Raw genomic sequence first — 2,500 nt, 5'->3', positions numbered from 1 at the left:
CAATGGGTTAATTTGTTTAATTAGAATAGAAGGAAGAAAATGGCCATAAGTTTCAAGAGTCGAGTTTGGAGAAAAGTTCTTTGCAAAAGTTCTACCTTATCTTTGGGAAAGGTAATAAGATCAGTCCCATGAATGAGAGATGAAATGTTAGAATTACCCTTGTTAATGGCACTGTTAAAGATTTTCCAAAAGTCTCAAGAGCCTAATTTCTGAGATAAGATACAAGATTTAGTGAACCTAGAATAATTGAGCTTAGCATCAAACAACACCTTTTTACATCGATTTCTTGCAATAATAAATAGCCGTTTGTTCTCAAGAGAGTTGTTCTTTTGAAAAAGATGAAAAAATGATTACGATTAGATGTAGCAGCTGCACAAGAAGGTGAAAACCATTGCTTAGAATGAGGCTTGACTTGGAACTGACGAGAAGGAGTAAAAGCTCCCATCCTACCTGAATCCGGGAGGTTAGGTAGGAAATGCATTTATCACCAGAGTAAAGATATCAGCCCAAGCACCATCACAAAGAAAATCAAGAAAAGAATCCCAGTCAGTTTTAGGGTAGTAGTGTTTAGTGCGATTATAGGGTGAGTCCGAAAAAAAAGTCTGGGATGAAAGATTTAAAGAGATTATTGCATGGTCAGAACCACCAAATGAAGAAAAAGGAGACACTGAACACTAGCTAGGATCAGAGACAAGAAATAAATTAAGGAGTAAAGGTAAATAATTAGAGTTGTCAGGAATCTGAGTAAGAGATTAAGAAATGCAGAAGTTTTAGGCTTTAGTGCCAGCAGGTTTATTGCCAGCCAGCAGCTTTATTGCCATACACTGCATTGTTGTTGCAAGAAACTTGGTTCGTAGGCCACTGGTGGACTTTATAATAAAAATCAGTTTTTAAATTGTATAGTATTGTGGAACAAACCTCCTCTGGTGACTTATTGGCCTCATCTTTATGGTAAATGTACATTTTAGCTTTTTTTCTTTTCATGTTATTTATACACAAAATAAAAATTAACTGCAGAAAGTGTTTTTGTAATCTACAATTGTATGGTTTATTAAAAAAAATGTCACTTAACAGGTTTCTGAATTAAATGATTCAATTGTTGCAATAAATGTAATATAAGTATTTTTATTGAAATAAAATAAAGTATAAGTTTTTTTGAGATATATTCTAAATGATACTAGTTAAAGTAGAATAATTGATGTCATCATCACGGCTCACGGGATATTGCAAGTATAATAAGATGGCAAAATTTCTTGCCATGAGACAATGTCTGTGACAAGAATTGTTACAATATCTACAAATATAAAACTGATTTTACCAATATCTTTGGAAAAGCTATCAAATGATAATTTAAAATTATATCCTTCTTGACTGTAGTGTCCTTTTCAGCTTTGAAGAGGTGAATACAGTTAAAAAAGAATTTATAATTTTATTTTTGTGAATTTTAATGACAAGTTTGATATAGTTTAATAATATAAAAAGTTATAAAAGTATAATTATATAGTATTATATAATTTAAATTTTAGTAGAAAATGTTTGCCTATGAACAAATAACTTTTTTTCATTAAAGCCATCACATTTCATTAAACAATTAATGTTTTAACCCTTCAAAAGATGTCATTAAATATTTCACATTGGATTTTACTCTTCTTTTTTTGAGTGCTAAAAATATATGTAAGATAAGTACACTCAAAAAGTTTATTTTTTCATATGATGCATGTTTTGTTTATAGGAAATATAATTTAAAAGAAATTTAGTCACATGCATTAATAAAAGCATTAAATTTAAAATCAAATGCTAATAAAATAATTTAAATTTATTAATTTGATATTTTATAATAATATTTATAAATATATTACTAAATAAGTTATTTTTTTTAAATCCTACAAAACTCTCTTAGATATTATGGATTCACTTAAAAATACCTCTTCAGTGATTTTACCGAAAATACCAGACAATGATGCTCCAGTTGAGTATATTAATCTAATGAAGAGTTGCTGGAATGTAATTCAATCACAGCGACCAAATACCAGAGATATTATTAAGTCTATTTTGAAAATGGAAAAACAGAGCGGAATGTAAATTTGAGTAACAAAATTTTTATTTTAATGCTGCTGCTGCTGATGATGATGATGATGCTGCTGATGATGATGAGGATGAGGATGATGATGATGATGATGATGATGATGATGATGATGATGATGATGATGATGATGATGATGATGATGATGATGATGATGATGATGATGATGATGATGATGATGATGATGATGATGATGATGATGATGATGAGATAATAATGATAATGATGATGATGATTTTTCACGTATTTAGAAAAGGAAGTTTGGTGGATCATATGATGACAATGATGGAGAAATACACAGATAATTTAGAAAAATTAGTTTCTGAACGAACTGATGAACTAGAACAAGAAAAAATTAAAACCGAAAATCTTCTTTATAAAATGCTGCCTAAGTATGTTTTATGATTTTGTATTATG

At 29.4% G+C, this 2,500-nt stretch overlaps 1 protein-coding gene across 2 annotated transcripts in view; it reads left to right on the top strand.

Annotated features, from left to right (window-relative positions):
* Window positions 1–2,500, top strand: part of LOC105843244 (atrial natriuretic peptide receptor 2) — a 92,581-nt gene that overhangs the window by 83,940 nt on the left and 6,141 nt on the right. For both annotated transcript variants that reach the window (XM_065816394.1, XM_065816395.1), the window contains exons 12-13: window positions 1,901–2,078; window positions 2,335–2,475. In XM_065816394.1, the coding sequence (XP_065672466.1) occupies window positions 1,901–2,078; window positions 2,335–2,475 (319 nt within the window). The remainder of the gene's footprint in view (window positions 1–1,900; window positions 2,079–2,334; window positions 2,476–2,500) is intronic.

This window comes from Hydra vulgaris, chromosome 13 (assembly GCF_038396675.1).
Source record: "Hydra vulgaris chromosome 13, alternate assembly HydraT2T_AEP".
NCBI classification, from domain to species: domain Eukaryota; kingdom Metazoa; phylum Cnidaria; class Hydrozoa; order Anthoathecata; family Hydridae; genus Hydra; species Hydra vulgaris.
Note: the sequence above shows the minus strand (reverse complement) of the source record. Positions and strands in the feature narration are given on the sequence as shown.